This window comes from Panthera onca, chromosome D1 (genome assembly GCF_046562875.1).
Source record: "Panthera onca isolate mPanOnc1 chromosome D1, mPanOnc1 haplotype 2, whole genome shotgun sequence".
Taxonomy (NCBI): domain Eukaryota; kingdom Metazoa; phylum Chordata; class Mammalia; order Carnivora; family Felidae; genus Panthera; species Panthera onca.
Window position 1 is genome coordinate 103,905,123 of NC_138348.1, and position 22,330 is coordinate 103,927,452.

The window sequence follows — 22,330 nt, forward strand, 5'->3', positions numbered from 1 at the left end:
CTATGATTTACTCAACAAACGTTTACGGAGTACCTACCTCCCAGGTACCAGATAATCTCTTAGGCATTGGAGTTTCAAAGGTAAACAAGACCTTTGTAAAGTAAAAAAGTTCGGTTTGTCAAAAGAAAAAAAGAAACCTAGTTATGATCAACTCTTTTTAAAAATGGCGGGGCCCTTGTATGGAAAGGTAACCCTTCCTGTGACGGTGTTTCTAGAGGAAGATGACCTTCAACTAACATCAGAGGGATTCTGACCAACTCTACACAACGTGTAGTCACATAAAGGTGGAGAAAGCAATATTTAAACAGTTGTCTTCTCCATCTTCAAATGCACACTCTCTGTCCATTTTTCTCAAGATTACGAATAGGCTAAAGGAATTGCTTCCTGAGCTGTTGGCGAAAAGGAGACTCTAGCCATACCTGATGAGGGATGGGCTGACCCTGAAGAAATGGGGCCTTGGCATTTGGGTGGCTCACTGCTTTGCTGAACACATTAGGAGAGGAAATTATTTAGAGGGTCCCAATGTGCACTCTGTTCTGAAATGGCTGCCCTGATTGAAATCATTAGGGGTAATTTCAGCAAAACCAATATTGTAATTATTTGTAAATGTTGGTTTGCGATTCAGCAGCAATTGGCAGGTTGCTCCAAGAAAACCCCTGCGGTCAATTACACCTTCTGAATTTAGCTTCAGCCATGAGTCAACTTTTGCCCCCAAATATTTCACGTAAAGACTCAAAACAACATCACCTTAAAAATAAGCCTTGTCGATAGCAAACATAAAATATTAGGCAACTCTGGTATTTTCTAGAAGAGTGTAAATCACGGATGCAAGAAAAGAAGAATGTACCATCGAGACCACATACAGTCAGAAATGTGGTAGGCTCGTCCTATAAATTCCTCCCAGAAATCGTAATTGAAGTGTGTATTTCTGTCCTTGCAGATTGTAGGTTCTTTGTAATTTGTGTGCTATTGTGCCCTAAAATCTGAGTCAGCTTCAATTCCTTCCCCTCGTCAGCACAAGTCTGGAGGTCCGAAAACTGCTGGGTACCTGAATTCCACAACAGAAATTATAGCAGGCTTAGGGGGTCTGGACAGCATCTGTGAATTTTAGAAGGAAAACAATCTTCTACTTCTTACTCAAAAACGCCCAGGTACCAAGAAGTATACCTTCTGACTGAAATGCCGAGGTGCCCCATGGCATCCCTGACAGAGGCCTGACCTGCATTCTTTTTTCCTGACCTTTGCTCTCTCTCCCACAGGGACCTGCACAGACTTCGGGGCCTCTGAGTATAAACCAGTGATGGATATAGGGCTTGCATTAGAATCTATCACATTTTCCATCAAATAGGATTGTCTGGCATCAAAAATACTGTTACTTTTGTTTATCTTAACTCCTGTTCCCCTTTGGTCCATTACACCCTGCAAGCAATGTGAAATTTACGTATGCCTTTTCTATTATTTGTTTAGAAGAGTACAAAATGTATGACTTGGCTGTTCAAGTATGAAGCCCATTTGATTTTTCCCAACTCAGGCACATTCGAAATTACATCAAGAGGTTAGACGTTTGATCGGCCTTAGGATCTGTAGTTATAAGGCTGCTGATTGTCCTTCCTAAGACCAGGCTCTTTGCCGAACAAATGAATCTAGTGGGATCTGTGCTTTCATCCTTGGAGCCTCAAACGCTCTGGGACGCCCCCTGTGACAACCCGCCTGGCTGAGGGGGCTTTCTGACAGTCCTGGCGAGCGGCTGTCAGTCCGAACATACCCAACCCTGGACGGGGTTCATTCTGGCCTAAGCATTGCTCCTCCAGATCGGGCCTGGGGAATAAATGCTCCTTTTCTCCTGAGCTCTTTCCTCCTTGTTGTCAAGAATATGCTTGTGCCAGCGCCAGCTGACTCACTGCCACCCTGGTCTCCGGCTCCAAGGAACGCCAAGGGATGCAGGGAGTGGGTATAAGCCATGGCCAATTCCCTGGCTCTCCACAGAAAGGAAGCGTAGCCCTGTGGCCACGCTCACGGGGGCATCTGGCCTACACATCCCTCTCAAATCGGGCCCCTCAGGAACTACGAACGTGAGCGTGTGAGCTGGGGGTGGGTGGGGAGGCCAGTGGCAGGAAGGGATATGAACTGAACAGCAAAAGATGAACTCTGACAGACTGAACCACAGAGATACCAATTCCCTTCTCGTGGGTGTCATGAAAACACCACCAGATTAGCTGATCAATTATCTCTGTTTCATCATCATCCTAAAAATGAAAATAGGACCACGAACGTATGGCTTGTGGTTATGGGGCTGATCCAGGCTGAGGAAGTTAGGACCCAAATAACCTCCAACAATTAACTCGGCTCCCGCCTGCGAGGCCGCCAAGGGGAGTCTGTGCACATCTTCAACACGATTTCACGGACATTAGGTTACTTATAAAGAAGTACAAAGCTCCTGGGAAGCCCTAGGGAAACGGGCCCTTTGCAGAGCCCCCGGCCTCTGCCCCCAGGATTCGGGCCGACACGCGTCACTGCCTCCCCTCTGCAGACCCTTCACGCTAGCTCTCTACCCTGTAACCGCCAGTGCGGGGAATCCTTAAGAATAAAGGCAATTAGAGCAGAGCCCTGGTGAAAAGTCTATGTCGACCTGCCAGAGACCGTGGCAATCCAGACACACAGCTGTAAAAAAAATAAATAAATAAATAAAGGAAGGAGTGGAAGGGGTGGTTAGTGATGTTTTCAATCTAAGAAGGAAGAGTGGGTGTTAAGGAGCTTAGTTCACCAGAATCAGCATGTCCTAGTACGAGAGGCAGTGTCAGTAGCTAAAGAAAAGAAGATCATTATGAATGGGGGGGGGGGGGGGGATCCATGCTAAAACATGCAGCACACTGACAGAGGCGCAGGGGGCTTCTCATCACACACATGCTGGCGGTGGGGAGGGTGGGGAGGCCCGTTTACTTACACAGAGTCCTCATAGGTGACAGAGTCACTGGAGGAAGGAGGCCCGGCCACGACGAGGTGCCATGGTATTAAAAATCAACTTGGCACGGGAGCATCTTAGCTCACCACAGCAAGCCCACTCCTGGGATCCTGGGACAGGTGCCTAAGTTTCCCCATCATGAACCCCTATTTGCAAAGCTCTACAGGTTCAGGACTAAGGGAGCCAAGGGCATGGCGTCCAATGCCTGTTTTCACCTCCCTTCTGACCCCGTGCTGCCGAACCCAGTCAACACTGTGGACGGGAACCTGAGATTTACACAACATGCAGCATGTGTCAAGGGCATCCTAGGCAATGTGTGTGTGTGTGTGTGTGTGTGTGTGGGTGCGTGTGTGGAGGGGGCAGTGGTGGAACAGGAACTGGATTTCATCAACTGTCGGGTGTACACCCCTCTGCTGGGAGATGCACCTGCTCACTTACCCATCCTCAGGCCCCACTCACCTGAAAGCCTTGCTAGTGTTCAGAGAAAGGAGGCAAGCACTGTTTTTCACTAAGCTTCATTTGTCTCCCCCGTGAATTTTACTCGCTACCACCCTCTCCAGTCCCTTAAATTGTATTATTAAGGGCCATTTCTGGCTGCTTGCTGCCCATCTGAATAATGAGTCCTCCGCCTGTCCCTTTGCAAATGGTAAGAGAGGGTCTGTCACAGAAGGGAATGTGGTTTGACAAGGGGGTAATCATACTTTCGAATTCTACAGGCACTTTAACTGATTTTTTTTTTTTTTTTTGGAATGGCCACATTTTTACTGACAGACACCCAAGACCATTGCTACAGTGCATTTCTGGGGCAACCGCAGGAAACATCTTCAAACATTTCTTGCCTTGCTTAAAATGTCTGGAGGAGATCTCTGTCCAGAGGAGTGGATCTGTTTCAACCTTGCTCATGTGCTCTGCTTCATCCTGAATTCTAGCACTGCACAGAAATAACCAAACTTGTTTTTAAGAAAGAAACGAATGGGTTTCAACCCAACACCTCACCCTTCAGATCTCAGGGAGAAAATCCGGGTTTTCCCTTGGAACAGTCACCTCAAGTCTTTAGAAGAACACAGTCCCCCTCAGAGAAATAATGAAACCACAGGATGTGGAGACTCGGGAGTTTAGAAAATCTTAGGCTCCCAGTATCCCCCACCCTGAGGTTCACAGATTAGGTTGCCTTTTGAAGGTAGGTCAAAGTCATTAGCATGTCAGATGTTCCCCTGCTTTGGGGACACACCCACTTAGTTTCAGACAGCGTAACTACCACACATCTTTTTGGAAGTGACAGACGGCTCCAACCCAAGACCTCGTCCAGGAGTCTGGTTGTAAACGGGACTCAACATGGGCACAGTGACCACACCCAGAAAGCTGACGTCCTCAGAGGTGGTCAGTGTGCAGGATGAGCAAGAGGGAGCATCCACAGGGCTCACACGCACAGGGGCACAAAATGAGAGGACAGACCAGGAACGGAGAACATGCATGCAACAGCTATGGACGGTTTTGTCTGTGTGAATGTCGCCCAGTCAGTTCCTTGGAGACGTGAGGCCAGACGGGGACCCCTCGCATGCACAGGCACACTGGGCGGTTATTCGTGTTAGTCTGGCTCTCGTGATCAGTGCAGCCTATGTGTCTCAGGTTGTGATGTGACGTAACAATTTTCAGTTAGAAGAGAACAGAATGCATGTGACTCCTAGGGCAGGTTTTGAATAGGTGTTTGATTTTACAGTGGGGAAGTTGCAAGCAGAGGCTTCCTTTTCTCTTTATGGTAAACGAGAAATGTTTTCACAAGGTTGTGACAGTCACAATATTAACTAATTATTTTGTCACGGCTATGCGCTTAATTAGGCTATAATTTTATTTCCTTTGCTGCAAGGGTCAATCATGTGCTTCTTGATCACAAAGAGATCTCCAGTCATGGTTAACTGCCAACTTTTGCTTTGATTTCTAACCCCCACTGTCCAGGGGGGAGGGTCACTCTTAAAAAGTGACACATCAACAATGCAAACTGCTTTCATTCCAAATTCTTAAATCTCTCCCTTCAGAAAGTCCTCAATTTGCATGAATTTTATGAAGCACTCTCATTGGTTTTGAGCAAATAGAACCTTTGCAATTGATAACATTTCTCTCTGTAGCATTTCAGTGTCGTAAACAGATACATTTCACATTTTCACAGAAATGACTCATTTTAGAGCAGCTGTGGTTTTCAGAACTACTGGATAAAGTTAAACAACAATGTCATAAAGGTCACTGAAAAAAACCGCTTTCTGGGAAGTAATTTTTATGAACTCTCTGGTAAAAATTCAAGTTTGCAAACTGCGTGGTGGTAAATGTGGTTTTGCTGTGGATGGCAGTTTGTAGGGCCAAGTTTCTTGGAGCGAAATGTTAAACCAAAGCCTGCCACGGTATCAGATTGTCATGTCAAGGCTGCAAAGAATTGATGGATTCTAGAGGTGAACTGAGAACAAGAGGAAATCTCTCAAATGGCTTCGCTTGGGAAATCTGAGACGGGAAGAAATGAGTGGGCCCTAGGTGCCAGGCTGTGGTCCCAGGTTTATTTCCCTAATCAGAACAAAGAGTTTTACCTTCTGTTCACCAGCGTGGACGACATCATCAGCACCATGCAAGCCACATGACAAAGTCACATGATACGCACGCACATGATTGGTTGAAAGGAAAGTGGAGGAGGTCACATGGAAAATACAAAAAAATTAAAAACTGATGTAAACAATGGGCAGGGAGAAAAATCAACAACAAAATCACAGACTAAATAAAAGGAGAAATCAAATTAAATTAGCAGCATATATAGGAAACATTGGGAGGACAGTAAAACTGCCCAGAAATAGAAGGATAATAAATTGTAAAGAGCATTTGGTTAACGACACCAATAAGCATTAGATACAGCTGCAACACTGCATATTAATACCACATCAAGGAGTATGTAAACTTGTTTGGAAATAGGGAGGTGTTTCTGCTGGGACCCAGATGTCAAAGTCAATCCAGAAGACTGCTGAAGGAAAAAAAAAAAAAAAAGCAAGTTATTATTCACAGATTCCAGAAATCTCTCGGCATCCTTGGAAAACGAGGGCAATCAAGGAGAATATGGGTCGTGCAGGAGAAGTCTCCAGACTGTGTGTCCTGTAAGAACAAAATATTACGTTACACTGAGAAAAGCCATTGCCTGTTTCCTTTGGTGCATGAGGAGAGGGGGAGTGGGTGCAGGCCAGAGGAGGCAGCCCTGGGGATTCCCTCCTCGCTCTCCAATTCATCTACCCGCGTTATCCCGGAGCTCCCAGTGACAGCCCCGTTGAGACACCTGTGAAGGCAGAGGCTAGTCAGTGCACAAAGGGACAAGGTTTTCTTCTGGTGGTCAAGACGGTGGCTCCATCAACACTGAGGAGCGAAACTGAACGGACCCCCTGGCCCCACGAGCTAAGACTCTGACCCTGACCAAGTGCTTGGGCATTGGTGGACACAGTTCTCTCTCCAGACTTGTGGCTGCACTTGATAAGATATGGATTTGGTTGTGATCATTAAAAAAAATGTTTGGATTTGTCCACGTTCCTTTTTGTCATCTGTTGTATTTATACTCTAATTTGTTACTGAATGACCTGCCTTGTCCAAAGGCAGTTTGGGTTTCCTGCCTTCACTTGCACAGGCCAGGGGAAGATCAGCGAAATGCCAGTTGAAGCTAAGAGAAGGGCAAAGAGGGGAGGCGGAGAGATCTTTCTGTCCAGAGCACGACCACTGCTTAAAAATAATGCAAGAGAAATATGCTTCAGCCCAGTTACATATTCTTGACGCTCTGAGCGGATGGAGGCTGTGCTTCCTACTGTCTGAAACTGTACAGGCTCTGGCACATTCCAACCAAGGGTGTCCTGCGGGGATTACATTCACCTGATCAGTTTCTCTTTTGATTTTATCTAGGACACCTTCGTTCACTCAGAAGTATAAATGGATCACCGCGCACACACACACACACACACACACACCCACACGCACTCCATAGCAAAAACAGGAGACATTATTTATTTTCATCCCTATTGATTGGCTGACGATTGATGGGTTGTTGTACGCATCTAGCTACTCTGCTCTTAGCTCCACTGTATTCACACGTGCTACCTTTTGCCTTATTGTTGAGGAATGTGCTCATGCCAAATACAGGCTGCTGCCCAAGTGTGACGGTCTTTCCTTCATCCCAGTATCCACTGGGACTTAAATTTAGGTCAGTAGTCCAATGGTGCGCGCGCGCGCACACACACACACACACACACACATACACACAAGACACTTTCTTCTCTTTTAATGTCACTTTCTAGGCATTTTTTCTGTGGACAGAAACGTCTGATGTTTAAAAAGTAAACATCTGTCAGGGGAGAACACCTAATTCCTCTTTAAGGATAAATCTGGATTCAAGGTTCCAGGAAGGACCAATCTACAGTGAGACACCTTAAGTATGACCGAGCTGTGCAAATGCATTACATAGCCTACAATGCCAGGTCCACACACCACACCAAGCTGGGAAGACCAGGAACACGGCTGTTAGAAGAAGAAAGGGTGCTATTAATTGCATTCTTTTTCCCAAATGCAAAAAACAAACGAACAAAAAACAACCCACCCCCAAAACAACCCATCATCTGAGTGAAGCCCGCACAAGCACAGTTCCATGTCCCCTGCTCTGCTCTGCCGACAAAGTGAAACCTGAAAAGCATCAGGAATTAAAATTCATTGCAGCACACACACACAGAGAACACCAAGAAAGCAGACCCTCAGCTATGTTCTGCAGCAGAGAAAAGAACCATTTCATGCAACACACACAACCAGGAAACTCTTTTCTTCTCTGTTCAATTATGTATCAGAAACCCTGGCCCCGGGAGCGGGAGCGAGTGGGAGCTATATTTTGCATACATGCTTTCTGCCTTCTCTGGCTACTGCTCAATGGATGCATGTCATTTCTTCCTGTGCACTCAGAAATATAGGATCTAAACCCCCACTTGGCCATGGACATCGCTGTAAACACAAACACACACACACACACACACACACACACACACACGGGATCCTGTTGACTTGGGACTTAAGGCCTAACACACAAGCTCACCTCATTAGAGCATTATAAAGGCAAGCTTGGAACACGTCACAGTTGTGATGAAGTGTAATGTTTTCCACAAGTCTGGCCCCAACTCTACCCTCAGCAGATGAATTCCAGAGCTCCGATCTGGACTCTGGGTAACAAACTTGAGGGGGCTTGGCTATGCTTTCCGGGGCCACCATTTTCCTAGCTCTGAGGAGGAGGGCTGTGAGGAGGCCTCTGCCCCCCTGTGCCCTGTGCATTCCTCATGACCCCTTGCCTTGCCTCAAGGTGCCACGAAGCAGGGCATGCTGTCAGGAAGGAGCGGCTCCTGCCCTCTCTGCTGCCTCCGCCACCTCCCACCTGTCTATTTTTCTCTATTCCTTCCCTTGTTCTCAGTCTTGGCAACGTGCGTGCGTGCACGCGCGTGTGTATGTGTGTGTGTGTGTGTGTGTACGCATGTGTGCCACGCTTCAGAGGGGAGGGACAACTAAAGCGGGGAAGAGATGCTGCTCTTTTGTCTCCTTGGTGTTTCTCTAATCCTATTCTGTTGTTTCACACAAAGGGAAATTTGGAAAACTCTCTTCATGCAGAACGTTCTTCACATAATCACCCCAGCTCTTCCTGGACTCCTGGCCACGCAGACAGCATGCGTAGGAAACCACACCAGGCGGAGAGCCTCCATGCATTCACAACTGTTACTGTTAATACAAGGGACAATGTCAGGCAGCACCGTGACCCAGAAGTCAGCTCGGCAACAAGCAGCAATCTGGCCAAGAGCCGCCATAACTCTATACTCACTAGACGGTTCTGTGGTTGGGAGGGCAGGAAGAGGCCAGGTTGCTATGGAAACACGAAGGGCAGACAGGGCACAGAAAGGTGAAGGAGAGAATGGAGATATAAATTATATTCATAAGTAAACATATGAATGTGTTTATATACATATATAGACATTATTATAAAGAAAAGCAGGGGATATTCTCTCATTTCCTCCTTCCCTGATTTATCAGTGTAAATATAGAGATTTAAAAAAAAATTATCAGAGATCTTGCTGACAAATCACTCTCCTGTGGCAAGAAAAAACATATTTACTCATTTACCCTCATTTACTCTGACCACAAATACCAGCTACTATGGGCTGGGTACTGTTGTCTTGGGTTTTTCATACTTAGCCTTGAATTTTCACAGATACCTATGAGACAGGTAGAATCTATCATTTGAGAGATACGAACTCTGGCGTTCAGGAGGCTGAGTGACTCATTCAGGGTCATGGAGCTGTGCAAAGAGGGAGCAGACATGGGATTTGAACCCAAGGCTGTTTCTGGTTCTCAAGCCCGAATGCCTGCTGTTCCAGCCACTGCCTGGACATCACCACCTGGTGTGGCGGGGCTGTTTCTAAGCCAAACAGGTGCAACAGGCGGCTTCTGAGTGAGGGCCTGAGTTGCCTCCTGAGGCTGTGCCCAACGTGCAGCAGCTTCTGATACTCCAGGGAGGATACAGCCAGGTGGGCGGTGCCTGCCCCCTGCCCGCCCCCGACGGCTGCTCTGGGCACCTGCCGGCATGACAACTTGGGCCTCATGCAGCTGCTGTCTCCCTTTGCTCTCCACGCACCAACCCCCAACACACACCAAAAGCTGGGTTCAAAACTCCGAGTCAGAGGCACAGAGCTCTCTCCTGAGCCCCCAAGGGAACAGAAGGACAGGGGAGCCAAATGAAACAAGATCATAAATGAGCGAGGCTCAGTCAGGAATGACGAAGCCTGACGCCAACCAGGTTTGGCATTCCTGCTTCTGGGTGGGCAAACACAGCTTGGTGAGCGCTACAATGTTTTTTTTGGGGGGGGTGGTGCAGGAGGAGGGCCATTTACTCATCCTATTTTATGGAAGAGAAAAACAAGGCTCACTTGTGAAGGGTTAAGTAACTTGCCTGAGCGCCTGCGGCCAGGCACATCTGTGAGCAGACACTGTTTATTTTCCCACAAATATTTACGAGACAAGTATGCATTTATGGAGAAAGCGAAAGCTACAGGCCTCGCTATCTAATTTCAGTGTCTGAATCCAACTGTGCCAATTAAAATGAAGGGTGAAAACACAACACCCCAAAGCATTTCTTATGACCCTGCCGAACAGATATTTTCCTTGGCAAATTCCTTTGGTTTCTCCGAATGTCAGCTTGAGTCCAGCCTGGGAAGAATCCTGAGGACAGGGCCTGGCTGGGCTGCACCGGCCCCGGGGAAGCCTGGCTGCACGATTTTCAGTCCAGAGCAATGCCCGTCACTTGCCTACTCTCCATCTGGGGGTGTGGGTGGGGGCGGGCGAATGTGGCACGCTCTGTGCCTTCCTCTCTTCTCATTTGCTTCTCTAAAACCTAGCGCTGCTTTCTGCCAACAGAGTTGAATTATCACCTGGTGAAGGAGATAACATTATGCAGACCCACCGTGGCGGAAAAGCAGCCTGCGGAGAGATGGATGAAGAAAATGATACTCACTATTGGGATGAGACAATGGAGCGGGGGTGGAGGAGCTAGTAGGAGCCGCTGAGGAAAGAAACATGAAGGTAAAGAAAAAAAAAGAAAAAAGAGAAGAAAAAAAAGCTCATTGAGGCACAGATACTGAATGAAAAAAAAAAATGGAAGAGTGACCCCAGGGTGTCAGTGGCAGGAGCTGAAGTGGGTTAAAGCAAGGAGCAAAAACACCATGCATGAGGGCAGGTGGCCTGCGGGCCAGCGGAGAGCAGGGCTCTCTGACTTCGGACCGCAAGCCTGTGTCTCTGCCAAGCCCCAGGGTTCAGGTCAGAGACGGGGCCAGGAGCAGCAGCAGAGGCCTGCGGCCCCGCCTGAAACAAACAGCCGGTTCAGCAGGACCAGCCGTCTCCATGCGATCACATGTCAGGAGGAGAGGGAACCTGGAGCCCGGCTTAAGGCGAACGTGGATAAAAGGAGGCTTTGGCTTTTCACGTGCTAGATGTCCATATGCGCTCCTGTACAGGCCGATGTCTCCACTCCAGGCGTGTGCGTGGAGCAAAGTCTGTAAGCCTCATTCTCTAATCTCAATGTCCCAATGACACAGAAATAACCTTCCTACTGAAAGTTTACTACCGGGTGAGGTCCAGGATTGTTTGGCATCTGGATGATACTCTAACCACCACTGTCCTCCAAAACCCTATAGGGGTTCTCCAGATGCTGCTGTGAGCGTTACTCTCGCTCTCTCTTGGACAAAGGGGATGCTAAAGAGACTGGAACTAGATAAGTAACGCTCACCCCACTTTCGGCTTGGAGGACCGTCAGCGAGGGCTCACCTGAGGCATCCTGGACACTGAACAGATGTCCAGTTTTCTGCTGGCAAATATTCTGAGGTTGTCCCATCAACAATCACAAAACAAAGTCCCCTCTGGGAGCTAGATGAAAATCTGAAAAAACATCACCGTATCTCCAACACTGCCTGGGCACTCGTGGTTTGGTCTTCCTTTTCCCTCCCAGATGAGGCACCTCATTAAACCACGTGAGTACAAGGTCACCAGAGTCAGAGCAAGATGGCCTACTAACTCATGGTGACTTGATGGTCTGGTTAATTCATGTGAAAGTGTATCTCTTTTACTTTTTTGGCTTCAAATGTTTGCATACCTGTCCATATTATTCTGGAAAAGGGGTGGAGTTTTATCTGTTTTAAACACAATATATTAGAATACGTTTAATTTATACTTGCAATGTGCCATCTAGGGGGCAAAATTTTGTGAAAACAAACATCTCAGGATGCCTCTTTTACAAAGGAGAGATTCATAATCTGTACACCCTGAAAGAAAGGGTCTATTTTGCTTCACAGTTCAGAAGCAAATTAAGAGGTAACATTCAGGCAATGAAATTCTGAAGGCGTGTGGCTCAGTCACAGAGAACAGGATGCACGCTCAAATGTCACATCATCGGGTTAGGGCCTCGGCAGCTTTGATAGGGAAGCAGCCCCTCCCGAGGCAAACGGAGCTTGTGAGCTTTCCACCGTGACAACACGCAGACATCTGGCCTAAAAAGACATGAAGCAGGGACATCTTTCCAGGCTGCAGTCCTATTTGCTTGTTTGGAGTCACAGCTGCCTCGTTACCTTCACACACGTGTACGAACGGGACCCAAAGGAATCTTCAAACAGGTGAACCACACTTTCTAATATGGCAGCTCAGAAGCAGGAGCTCTCTGAGGTTACCTGTGGCTTTGGCATGTTCATGCCCCCGAAGGTGGGTAAGTCTACTGGGGAGCCAGGAGAGCAACCCCATTATTGGCACATCTCAAGGAACTTCAAGAGATAAACTAATGTAAAATGCACTGGCTTTCACCTACTGCCTCCTAACCAGGGGGTGGGGGGTGGGGGGTGGAGGATGGGGTAGGGTGTCTGGCAGCAATGACTCTCTCTGTTCAGCATGACAGCGTGTTGACCCTGGGTACCTTCTCTCCCTTGGGGTGAGCGTGCACCTAGGGCCTAACTCCAGCATCACGGTCTCAGGCTGTCCACGTGCACCCCAACATGACAGGAGGGGAAAGCACTGCCGATAGGCGAGACGAGCCGGTGTCAGGAACCAATCCTGCTGGTTCTTGGGCTTGGTGTAAGCATGCAGCTCAATTTGTGGCTGATGTCACACAAGCTTTGTGCCTTCTGAGGGAGGGAGAACTCGGAGAAGTCCTTCCTGAAACGTGCCCTCACTTGCCAGTAGCAGTCAGTCAGTGGGTTTTGCCATGGGCATGCTAGAGGCTGGAGTCGCCCTTCCAACCGTATTCTTCTTCAGGATGGGTCTGGGTACCCCTGGGGCCAGGCCCTCCCTTCAGCCCCTCTAGGAGGGTCATGAGGGTACAGGAAATACCACAATAACCAACTGTAGTGAGCGTATGATGTTCTCACATGTACGTGGCCTCTTATCCAGTTCAAGTTCTTGACAAAGGCACTCAACGCTAAGGCTGGGCCACGACTCTTCTTATCTAAGAGGAGTTTGATTTTTTTTTGTAATTCTTTAGGCCATAACTTATTAGATAATTGAGAAAACGGACTTTGCATGCCTCTAGCAATGCCTGCTGCCGGATCGTTCATGACCTACTTGGAATGGACAGCTGACCACACCATTTTCCAAAGGGCCTCTTGGAATCTGGGTTAATTACCCACTTTCCTACCAGCAGATAACAAACAATGAGGTCTAGAGGTCTCTCTCTTTTTTTAAATTAAACACCGACTTTTAAAACATAGCATCTGTTTAAGAAATTCTTTACCTTTACAAGGGCTGAGCTGGCAATGAATGAAAATCACTTACAGGCTTTGAACTCTAAGACCCAGTTACTCTGATTCGGTACTCAAACCCCAAGTACTAGTAAGCAACTCAAAAGGAGGCCTCATCCCAGCCTTCCTGTCAATGATGTACCCAAGCCACATTCATTTACTGGTCAAAATTCGGAAGAGTAGAAGCCCAAACTGAGAGTAAAGATCCAGGAGCAAGTGCTCTCACCTTCAGAGCTGCCCCTTCTGAGTTTCCTCGGGGGCTGGGTGCCAACGGGAGCTGACAGCTGTCACTCTTAACCTGACCACTCCAATCCCCAATCCTGACTCTTTCCAGAACCGGTTCATTCAGGAACCAAGTCTGCTGAGATCACGGATTCAGCACTTGCTGAAAATCTCCGAACGCCTACACTGAGCTACTTAGTTTCTGCTGTGGCTGCAATATTTCTGAATAAATTTTAAAAAGATAAGCTTCCCTGAGTGCCTTTCAGGAGCTAGGAGCTTTTTATGAAAAGAGTGTGCAGTTTTCCGAATACCTTTTCTTGTGAGTCTCTCTGGGTAACACTGAACTCAGCCTAGGAAGCAAGGGGCAAGCGTCAGCGGGAGTGAGGCTTCGGGGGCATCTTATAGCCCAAGATCAGACCCCTGCCCCCGCCCTCGCCCCCGCCACCGTGGAGGGGGCGGGCTTCTGTAGCCCTTGCTCCTTATGTTCACTATTTACAGCTTACGTGTCCTTCCCACGGAGAACTCCCCTCCCTATTAGCTTGGCAGTGAAGACACTAAGGAGCTGGTCAGTCTTTTCCAAACGTGGAAATGTGGAAATGCACACTGCAAATAACCTCCCTCTAAAGAACACAACTGACTGCAAGTGGGGATTTAACCCCAGCAGCTGCCTGCAGCACCTACCTGCGACTTGGGGGCCAAAGCTCATGTTACCCTTTACAACTGCGGCTGCTGCTTGGGCCTCCTAGAGCCCCCCAGCTGCCACAGACAGAAAGGGGAGGCACTACGAGCTCAAGTCTTTTATCTCCTCAAAGCAAAAGCGCAAGTCCTTTCAGCTGCTTTTCCCTGTGAAGGGATTCTGAATCCCTGGTGTGGCTGCGGTCACTTCTCTGGCATCCTGGCAGGAGGTGAGGCGGTGCTCTCCGTGTTACTCAGAGACCGCCTGCAGACCCACCTTGCTTAGCTTGGTGCGCAGCGGCATTGCCACGGGGAGTCATCACACACAGAAATTAATCAATCAACACAATTTCGAAGGACACAGAAATTGCATGCTCTACAACAGGACGAGTGTTAGCCTCTTGGAGGAACCTACAGACATTAACAGGAGCACAACTAGACCAAGGTCAGTGTGGTTAGGGCCCGGACAGCATCATCTACTTCAGCCTAGGGGACGAAAAAGGGACCAGAACTAAATTAAGAACTAGGACTAGCAGATGTTAACACTATAGGAACAGATAATGAGGTATGAAGAGGCACTTACGTGGAAGAGGGCTGTCTGCATTTCCCATGGATGGAACACAGACGATAAGAAAAGACAAGAGACAGACCCAAGGGGGAAAAAAAAAAGATGTAAAAGAAATGAATAGACTCAGGAGAGCACACGGAATTGGAAATTCAAATTATCATGTTATTTCAAATCCAGAAAGAAGCAGTTCCTGCAGAAAGAAGATGAGACAGGCCTGCTTCTGGAAAAGGTAGGGGGACTGCTTGCCGGCCTCTGGCTTCAAAGAGAAGGAAGCAAGGGATTGCCCTGCGTGGCTTTTCATCCCAGGAATGAGAGAGGACCCAGGGATCCCTGTGACCGCTCAAGGAGTCGGGCTGTGCTGCACCTGCTATAGCTGGGAGGATGCACGGTCCTCCCAGAGGTTTGGGGCTATGGAGGGACATCAGCAGAGCCTGGCCTTCTGTGGGACAGCAGGGAAAGCGAGGCAGGCAGAGGTGAGGGAAAAGGGAATGATGGAGGAAAGCGGTGCCATCCTGAATGGATCAGGAAGAAGCGCCTCTCTGGAAAGAGGCCCCAAGGGAGGGAGACCCTGATGCGCGCTCCTGGCGGGAGGGAGGAGGAGCAGAAGAGTCAGGGGCCTCAGCCACCCTTTTCCCTCGTGCACTGCTGGGCTCTTGCTCCTGCACATACATCGCACAGCAGCCCCTGCATTTCCGTAACGCCATCTCTCTGCTGTGGCAAAAATCCCACGCCTAATTACACGAACCATCATTGTCTTTACCCTCTTCCTTCAAGTCACGGGGTGCTTTAGGGCCTTTGTGACCTGTGTCCAAAAGCAGTGTCTCCCAAATCCCTCCACAACATGCCTCTGCGTCTCTGCCCGCTCCCTTTACAACATGTCAGGGGCTTCCTCCCTGGCTGTTATTCTAACAGGAGGGACCCGCTACTGTGACAGTGTCACCAGGCACTTTGGGGAAGAGAACAGAAGGGGCTGGGCATCAGCCATCACTGAGGGCCAAGGAACTAGGAGGTGGGACCTCCTGGAGCAGAGGAAGCTGAAAGACAAAAGCTGTCATCCAAACCATGGATGGGGCAGCTCAGGGTCCCCTCTGCCCCTGAGGAGAAGAGGGTGGGGATGGGGAAGAGGCAGGGCAGCTGCTTTTACTTACGGACTGGCTGCGTCTTGAACTCAGAGGCTGTGCTGATCTCCCCCAGCCCCTTGCCGTTGAGGGCCGCCAGCCGCACCGCGTACGTCGTCTCCGGCTTCAGGCCCACGATGGTGACAATGCCCTCCATGTTGGCTGTTGCGAGAATATGAGAAGGATCACAAAGGGTGGAAAGCCCATTAGTAAAATGGCGCAGCCGCTGTGGAACGCAGCATGGCAGGTCCTCAAGAAATTAAACATAGCATTTCCATGTGATCTACGTCTGGGTATATCACGAAAGAATTGAAAGCAGGAAGTGGAACAGATACTTGCCCACCCATGTTCAGAGTAGCGCTGTTCACAATTGCCAAAGAGAGGAAACAACCCAAGTGTCCATCAGTGGACGAGTGGACGCACACGGTGTGGTACTGATACAGTGGAGTTTCAGGCAGCTTTAACACGGAATGAAACTCACTCGGACACGTGCACAATGTAGGTGGACCTTGATGACATCAGGCTAAGTAAGCCGGACACAGAAGGACATGTTCCATTCATCTGTAGTAGTTAGAATAGTCAACTACACAGAGACAGGAAGTAGAATGGTGGTTGCTGGGGCTGGAGGGAGGTGGGAATGGGGAGCTAGTGTTTAATGGGCACTGAGTTTAGGATTATGAAAAAGTTCTGGAGACGGACGGTGGGGATGGTTGCACAATAACGTGATGGTACCTAATGCCACTGAACTTCACACTTAAACATGGCTAAAATGGTAAATTTCACATTCCACATATTTCACCACAACAAAAATAGAATCGGAATGTTGATTATATTTGAATTAAATATATATATATACGTATATATATATATATATAGCAGGGGAGGGTGGAATCCAGCTTGTAGCAATGACCAAAAAAAGAAAACAAAGCCAGTTGGACTTTCACATGGGGTCGACTTGCCATAGAGCTAGTGTGAGGTTTCAGAGGGAAGTTAGCGAGGTAAAGAGATCGTTTTCTTCTGGCTCCAAATGGACAGCCCAGAAACTCCTCAGGTTCCCCACCCCCCAAAAGCTGAAGGAGTGATGGAGGCTACCTGGTGAAATAAATTCTCAGTAAAAAGGGCCGGGAGGCAGCCACCCTTGTTACCACATACCGGACCGGGATTAAAACTTTCTATGGAAACAAAAAGTATTTCACTGGCGTAGAAACCCCGCAGGGAGAGTTACACACGGTTGTATACTCGGTCTTCAGGGCAAAATAGTCCAGGCTCAAAATCTTCAAACTGTAGGCATCCAAGGGTCATTTTTAAAATTTTAGTTTGGAAATCTATCACAGGATGAATTGAAGAGCAGACTTGTCTCTCTGGCAATTTGTTGTGTGGTTAATACCATCATTACAGGGCAGCCCCTGAGTACACCAAGCAAGATGGATGGGTGACGGCAGAGAAGCCCCAGCCCGGATCACCCACAGGTGCAGGGCAGGGGCGGTCTGGACTCATCCAGTTGTGCTTAGCACCTAAGTAGGGCTTCTGCTTGGAGCGTGCTTGAGATGGCCTCGTCTTAGCGCGTCCTGAGAAGCAGGTTCTGACGTACCAGGGGACAGAAGGCCAACACTTCCAGAGGAGATGTGACCGTGCCCGAATTCCAGAGGGACAGGGATGGTGCTGCAGCAAAGGAACACGGACGGATGGCAGGCTGTGGCATCTGGCTTCCTCAGCAGGTGAGAGCGATGTGCCATTCTACCCGGGTGTGCAGTCAGGGGCCCGGCACCAGGGGTGAGTGTCTGCCCAGCACCGAGAAACCCATCGTTCGAAAGGAAACGCCAACTCTTCCCACTTACCCTCCTTGGCATCGTACCACTTGAAATGCCACACTTCTTCGCCCACTGCTCTCCACTCGGCCTTGTATTTGAGGATGGGCACACCACCTGTGGCCTCTGGTTCATCAAACTGCACCTGTGCTGTGCTAGAGTACGGCTCCACCTGGTCGATGGACGGTGAAGATGGGGTGTCTGTGGGGAGGGCACATATGGAGACCCAGGTGAGCCCGATTAGGTCCAGGATGTGACTCCCGGTCACAAAGCATGTCTCTCGTTTGTACTCATTCTTGGGAATCTTGTCACCCGTCTCCCGTTCCCCAGCCCATCATTCCCTCCCAACATGCGCCGTGCCCACACCCTTGAACCTCCATAGGCTCCTTGCTTCCTGACCCTCTGTCTTTGGCTACCCTGGCCCTCTCTTCTTTTGCTCTCTTAGCGTCACCGAAGGGCATGGACTAGGCCAGCAAAGACAAGGCTGGTACAGCCATCAGGGGTGCTCACCTGCTTGGACAAGGATGAATTCCAAAGACTCCTGTCCAATGCGGTTCACTGCAGTACAGTTGTAATTTCCAAAGTCATTTTCAGAGTCTGGGGTCACCTTTGGAAAGGAGGAACTTGTGGGTTACAAGTGTCCCACAGAATGGTCACTGATTCAGATCTTTGTTTACTGAATTAATTTGTAAGGAACAGAACAAGTAAAGCATGAACCATTAGCTCCAGCCCAGCCTTAAATCAGAGAGAATCGCCAAGGGGCTAGTGAGAGGCACGTTCGGCCTCCCAGGCTGTGACCTAGTCCCAGGGAGAGAGAGGGGAGCAGGGCTGAGACTCAGTTTCTTCTGTAGCCGATGGCTCCCCTGGTCAGGACACGTGGGAGAAGCAAGAGAGAAGATTTTAGCTGCAGAGGGCAGCCTATCTATCCATAGTCAGATTGTGCCTTCTCCACCCTCCCCTGTCCCCGCCCCGACTCACCTCCAGGTAGCTGGCCGAGGGGGTGTTGTAGATCTTGATATTGCTGTAATTGGAGCTTGGCAGCAGCTGGCCATCCCGGAACCATGAAATTGTGGCGCTGGGGTAGGCAAATACCTCGCACGTGATGTTCACCTGGTTCCCCTCCCACGTGTAGACAGCCACAGGGCCCTGCAGCTTCGGGGCATCTGCAAGGAACGGCAACGCCCATCAGGAAGACCACCACCACCAAGGAGCCCCGTGCACCCTGTCTCCGGGCCCTGGCAGGGTGTGTGTGCCCTGAAGCAGACCCAGTGCCAGGACACGGTCAAGCCCAGGCTGGTGTAGCAGTCCTGGGAGCTGCGTGGGAAGACGGAAGCGCCTGTGGGCTTGTAAGAAGCCTGGGGCGGTGGGAGGGACAACGTGGGGACAGAGGTCTGGAAGGGCCCAGGGCAGGGTGCAGCTCAGGTCCTGGCTGCTGTCCTCCCCTTTCACCCTGACCCCACACGGCCCCCTCCCCTCATTTTTCCAGTCACTGCTCACATTGCACTTCGAGGTACATGGACTGGGAGTCCTGGCCGATGGTGTTGCTGGCAGTGCAGATGTATTCTCCGGCGTCTGTGTACTGGATGCTCTTCAGGGTCAGAGACGACACGCGGGCATGGCTGCGCACCACCATGTGCCCATCCAGAGTCTGCCAGGAGGGAAGGGAGAGCGTCAGAATCTGAGGCAGGGCGGGGGGCGGGGCAGGAGACCGGGCCACCCCTCGTCTGGGACCAGTCTCACATCCTCTCCCCAAATCGTGCCAATGCCTAACTTTCACTTTAGGTACCTGGTAGTGTGGGAGGCTCTGGAGAGCACCACGGGAACCTGAGTGTATCCAAAATAGAAAATGGGACTCAAGTTTATGTCAAGCAGTCTGGACTCTGTGCCAAGGTTGATTTGGGGCAAGGACAACCAAGGTTCCCTGCCACCACCACCCGCCCCCCCCCCCGCCAAGACAACCCTGTGTGGCATGTCTTAAATGGAAGTGAAAGTCCTGGCTAGCAGATACTCCAGCAGCAACAGCCTTGCTCCATGGGATTCTGGGAAACCTGCACCCCTATGCTTTCCTCCCAGGAGTCTGCCCGTCTGCCAGTTCCACAGTGCAGGCACACATACTGGGAAATCCGAATGTGCCAACTGCAAGAAATTATGCAAGAAACCTATATTTCTACAGATGCCTCACTTTCCTGAATGCTTAAAAGTAAAATAATTTCATTCAAGAGAAAGTCCGACAACTCAATGATCAGGAGCTGGTGAGTGGAAGTGAGGGGTAGCTGGGTCTTCTCTCCAGGGACAGTGGCACAGAGTCTCAGGCAGATCTGGGATCCATGACACCACACTCACCACCATTTTCTAGCCCCTAAGACCACAGTTGGCTTCCTGAGTCTCTGGAATTACAGTGGCTGGTCAAAAAGGGAATAAGCATATGACCCCTAGGCAATGGGTACTGTAATATTTCCAAGGGGCCTTTGCCTTGACACTCTAAAATGGTTGCTGGCCTAGTCTGGGCATGTTGCCCAAGTTCAAATCCTCAAGAAAGTTGGTAATCTGAAGAAGGAGTCTTGCTCTTCATAGGCTGGGCTACACTCTTATCTCCAGCATATGCTATTCTGTGGACATGGACAGGTGAGTGTTCTCCATATGGCATCTGTCATCCATGGGGTTGAGCCTTTAGGGAATCGAACACCTGCTTCAGATTCTTTTGACATGCTGGTTTGGAAGCCTGGGACTCAGAACTGCAATGTCATACAGCAGCCAGTTTAGGCAGCTCAAAAGGAAGGTCCCATTGGCCTTGTGGGGCAGTCTCCACAGATCTGCCCATCACTAATGGACCTAATCCTTCTCAGGCATTTAAGCCCCACTGAGGTTCTCATATCTGGAAGTTGGAATACCACTGCTGGCAAGGAGGCAGAGTGCTGAACAAAATCATCACTGCCTACCTCTGCGAGGGCCACCCCACTCTCAGGGGAATGCCCAGATGCCCATAGCTCTCAACTCCACCTGAACCATAAGTCTACCAGGCTAAGTGGTTGAGGAGATGCCACACATTAGTGAGAGATGACAACAGACAGACGTGGAGCACTTGGCTAGTAAGCCTTGAGACATCCGGTTTGCTGAAGATACTGGGTCCTCGGACCCCCCTATCTTGTGGGCTGACAGGGTTGTCCCAATATTCCCGAGTGGTGACTCCCATGAGCCATATAAATTTTAACCCAGCAGATCTAGTGTCATCGAAAGCATGAAGCCACACCAGTAAGTATCTCTAAAGAGCTGACCTGATCTGCTTGTCACTTCTGTCTGTCCCCAACAGAGCAGGACAAAGGCAGAAAGGATTTGAGGTCCACCCTGCCCTGCCCCGCCCCACCCTTTTGGTTGTATCAGTGAGAACACAGGTTCAGCTGCTAGTGATACCAGCCAGTGGCTGAGCAATGACTGTTTGTCATAGAGGCACAGCTTGTCCTGGGCCCAGCACCCACAAACATGGAAAACTGACCGGATCTTTGGGAAGTCAAGAGAATATTTCCACAATAGAAGAAATATTGCAGCAAAAGATGAGAAGAGAGTCGCGGAACTAAGAGTAGGACAGTAACAAATCACAATGAAACAGGGCATGAGCAGTCTTTACTCAGAATATTCTAGAAAAAGGTTGAAGAGAAGCTTGGGAAGTGGTTTCATTGACAGCTATACTCTTCCCCCCTTCTATGTGTTCTAAATTTCTCTGGAAAAATTTTCTCCTTTAATGTTGTCAACAGACCAGTAGACAGCCCTCTACAGAGAATTCTTATTTTGCAGTGGCTCGCGACAGGATTGATAATGGGAATTTGCCAGATGCCCAGTTCTCCCTCCAAGGGGAAGCAGACAGACTCCAGTGCAATTAGACTGTTTCCCTCTGAAATGTTTGACTCTCACACAGGGACAAAGTCAGGGACTGCTACCCACAAGCCATCCAGACCAGGAGTCATGCTGATAAAGTCCAGGCTTGCAGAGGAAGCAGATGATCTCTGGGCAAGAAGGGAAAAACACCTGTGACAAGAAAACCCTGTTTTGCAAAAACAGCATGAAGGGCCATCACAACTATTCTTCTCATCAGAACATTTTTGTGTCCCTTCTTCTAGGAAAAAGTGCTAATTCTCAGAGCTTACAGAACGAAACTGGCCATAACCCAGTAACCTTCTTTGGAGCTCATCTGGACTTATGGTCTTCATCTTTGAATGAGACAAACAGGAGGAAATTCTGAGCCCCAGGGATGGCACTCACTTGAAAGTCAATTATGTCCAAAGTGAGATACTCAAGATAAGGATACTTCTGGAAAACGGAAGTGAGTTGTCTGCTTTCCAGGGAGTAAACCTAGGATTTCCACTTATAATAATAATTCTCTTAACCTCCCTTAACGCTCCCTGATAAATCTCACGTCCCCCTCCAGCCAGGTCTAAATCAGAATGACAGGGGAAGATGTAGAAGGTCAAATAGAATGAGATCTGTAGTTACTGAGGAGTGGCTGATAATTAACCCCTCTTCTCTCCTGTCCCCAATCCCAATGGGTCTGTGACTTTGGGGCAATAAAACAGCCAGGCTGGGACAGCACTAAGTGATCCCTGTGCCACAGGAGGGAGGCATTTCAGCGAGACGAGCACCTGACTATGGTCCCCCATGACATGGAAGAA

The 22,330-nt window shown here is 49.1% G+C and overlaps 1 protein-coding gene across 23 annotated transcripts in view; it reads right to left on the reverse strand.

The window, feature by feature from the left end:
* The window catches only part of NCAM1 (neural cell adhesion molecule 1), a 317,572-nt gene that overhangs the window by 22,436 nt on the left and 272,806 nt on the right, over positions 1-22,330 (reverse strand). For 9 of the 23 annotated variants that reach the window (XM_060604737.3, XM_060604735.3, XM_060604739.3 and 6 more), the window contains 5 exons: positions 19,164-19,314; positions 18,645-18,829; positions 18,177-18,273; positions 17,697-17,867; positions 15,889-16,020 (listed from right to left, as the gene is read on the reverse strand). In XM_060604737.3, the coding sequence (XP_060460720.2) occupies positions 15,889-16,020; positions 17,697-17,867; positions 18,177-18,273; positions 18,645-18,829; positions 19,164-19,314 (736 nt within the window). Of the gene's footprint in view, positions 1-8,825; positions 8,868-10,511; positions 10,560-14,755; positions 14,771-15,888; positions 16,021-17,696; positions 17,868-18,176; positions 18,274-18,644; positions 18,830-19,163; positions 19,315-22,330 lie in introns of all 23 variants that reach the window. The other 14 variants (XM_060604731.3, XM_060604733.3, XM_060604732.3 and 11 more) reach the window with 2 other exon arrangements.